The following is a 3,071-nucleotide window of genomic DNA, read 5'->3' as shown; positions in this document are numbered from 1 at the left end:
ATTCTCCATTCCCCCGCGGGGCGGCGGTGCCTTGGTGCTCACTCACCATTCTCCGTTCCCCCGCGGGGCGGTGTCTTGGTGCTCACACACCATTCTCCATTCCCCCGCGGGGCGGCGGTGTCTTGGAGCTCACACACCATTCTCCATTCCCCCGCGGGGCGGCGGTGTCTTGGTGCTCACACACCATCCTCCATTCCCCCGCGGGGCGGCGGTGCCTTGGTGCTCGCACACCATTCTCCATTCCCCCGCGGGGCGGCGGTGCCTTGGTGCTCACACACCATTCTCCATTCCCCCGCGGGGCGGCGGTGTCTTGGTGCTCACACAGCATTCTCCATTCCCCCGTGGGGCGGCGGTGTCTTGGTGCTCACACACCATTCTCCATTCCCCCGCGGGGCGGCAGTGCCTTGGTGCTCACACACCATTCTCCATTCCCCCACGGTGCGGTGTCTTGGTGCTCACACACCATTCCCCATTCCCCCGTGGGGCGGCGGTGTCTTGGTGCTCACACACCATTCCCCATTCCCCCGTGGGGCGGCGGTGTCTTGGTGCTCACACACCATTCTCCATTCCCCCGCGGGGCGGTGTCTTGGTGCTCACACACCATTCTCCATTCCCCCGCGGGGCGGCGGTGTCTTGGTGCTCACACACCATTCTCCATTCCCCCGCGGGGCGGTGTCTTGGTGCTCACACACCATTCTCCATTCCCCCGCGGGGCGGCCGTGTCTTGGTGCTCACACACCATTCTCCATTCCCCCGTGGGGCGGCGGTGTCTTGGTGCTCACACACCATTCTCCATTCCCCCGCGGGGCGGCGGTGCCTTGGTGCTCACACACCATTCTCCATTCCCCCGTGGGGCGGCGGTGTCTTGGTGCTCACACACCATTCTCCATTCCCCCGCGGGGCGGCGGTGCCTTGGTGCTCACACACCATTCTCCATTCCCCCGCGGGGCGGCGGTGTCTTGGTGCTCACACACCATTCCCCATTCCCCCGTGGGGCGGCCGTGTCTTGGTGCTCACACACCATTCTCCATTCCCCCGCGGGGCGGCAGTGCCTTGGTGCTCACACACCATTCTCCATTCCCCCACGGTGCGGTGTCTTGGTGCTCACACACCATTCCCCATTCCCCCGTGGGGCGGCGGTGTCTTGGTGCTCACACACCATTCTCCATTCCCCCACGGGGCGGTGTCTTGGTGCTCACACACCATTCTCCATTCCCCCGTGGGGCGGCGGTGCCTTGGTGCTCACAGACCATTCTCCATTCCCCCGTGGGGCGGCGGTGCCTTGGTGCTCACACACCATTCTCCATTCCCCCGCGGGGCGGCGGTGTCTTGGTGCTCACACACCATTCTCCATTCCCCCGCGGGGCGGCGGTGTCTTGGTGCTCACACACCATTCTCCATTCCCCCGTGGGGCGGCGGTGTCTTGGTGCTCACACACCATTCTCCATTCCCCCGCGGGGCGGCGGTGTCTTGGTGCTCACACACCATTCTCCATTCCCCCGTGGGGCGGCGGTGTCTTGGTGCTCACACACCATTCTCCATTCCCCCACAGTGCGGTGTCTTGGTGCTCACACACCATTCTCCATTCCCCCGCGGGGCGGTGTCTTGGTGCTCACACACCATTCTCCATTCCCCCGCGGGGCGGCGGTGCCTTGGTGCTCACACACCATTCTCCATTCCCCCACAGTGCGGTGTCTTGGTGCTCACACACCATTCTCCATTCCCCCGTGGGGCGGCGGTGTCTTGGTGCTCACACACCATTCTCCATTCCCCCACAGTGCGGTGTCTTGGTGCTCACACACCATTCTCCATTCCCCCGCGGGGCGGTGTCTTGGTGCTCACACACCATTCTCCATTCCCCCGCGGGGCGGCGGTGTCTTGGTGCTCACACACCATTCTCCATTCCCCCGCGGGGCGGCGGTGCCTTGGTGCTCACACACCATTCTCCATTCCCCCACAGTGCGGTGTCTTGGTGCTCACACACCATTCTCCATTCCCCCGTGGAGCGGCGTATGTTTCGGAATCCTGTGTCATTGGCGTGATACTCAATGTGCACCCTTCCGTTCGGCCATAACCACAGTCATCCTTGGTCATTCTTGGTGGATCTCGGCATAAAACAACTTGATTATTTCTATAACAATCATCTATGTTAATACCCCTTGTACTGTTGTTCTCTTTAATCACATGTCTGGACACATCATGGTAGCGCAAGCGAGTTTGGTTCCTTATCTCCCCTATATTGTTTGTTTGGTATAAGGAATCTCCTTTTGTTACATCATACTGCGGTATTGATAGTACAAACCCTATTATATTTAAATATCCAGTTATGCATCTAGCTTTTGGTATCCAAGCATAACTATTCCTCCGTACCTCACACGTATGAGTCATGTTTTTATCTAAGGTCCAATTGGTAAATACATCATTTGGTATCCAATCCGGCACTTCTCCATTTTGGAGTTGCTCTAGGTTATGTTGTACCTCACTAAGTATCCATGCTCCATACCCCGCGCAAACTATTTCCGACTGTAGTTGCCGGCTCATGTCTTCTCCTGCTTTGTTTATCAAATTTATAGTTCTGGCGTGGTCCCGCAACGTGTGGGCCACTTGTAGCAATTCTCCCTCCGCGCCATCACCTAGCTGTGCCTGCAGTCTTTGATTATCCCCTTCCCTACTCAACAATCCTTGTAAGATTCGGATTAGGGCATCAACTCGATCGTCTATGGTATGCAGGCCCATAGTGTTCACCGTCGCAACCCCTGCCGCGTATCCCATGCCTGCCATTTCTAGTATCCCTCTTTTCTCCTGGTCCCCTTTTCTACCTATCTTCCTTTTCACATTAAATGTCATTTTTCTTGATTCAGGGCCTTCAAGAGCTCGTAGGGTCAAGTTATTGTACACGCTTATTGTTTCCTTTCCACAAAAGCTGGGAATAGTTATATCCGTTAGGTTTGGGAACACCATAATTATTCGTTGGTGTACCCCAAAGTGTATTTTATCCTTGGTTTTCTTTATTACCAATCTCCCCTTTGCTCCAAATTTCATAGTTGGGCACGTTGATGGTGCTGGGGCTA

At 57.2% G+C, this 3,071-nt stretch overlaps 1 protein-coding gene across 1 annotated transcript; it reads right to left on the bottom strand.

The window, feature by feature from the left end:
* Positions 1–1,932: 1,932 nt before the first annotated feature.
* LOC147121414 (uncharacterized) lies at positions 1,933–2,847 on the bottom strand. Its single transcript, XM_085977750.1, has one exon. It carries the CDS (start codon positions 2,845–2,847, stop codon positions 1,933–1,935), a length of 915 nt encoding a protein of 304 aa, XP_085833876.1.
* Positions 2,848–3,071: the final 224 nt, after the last annotated feature.

This window comes from Somniosus microcephalus, chromosome 3 (assembly GCF_052327205.1).
Source record: "Somniosus microcephalus isolate GS21.2 chromosome 3, FLI_Smic_1.0, whole genome shotgun sequence".
NCBI classification, from domain to species: Eukaryota; Metazoa; Chordata; class Chondrichthyes; order Squaliformes; family Somniosidae; genus Somniosus; species Somniosus microcephalus.
The sequence above is the reverse complement of the archived record's forward strand: the minus strand, read 5'-3'. Positions and strand labels throughout refer to the sequence as shown.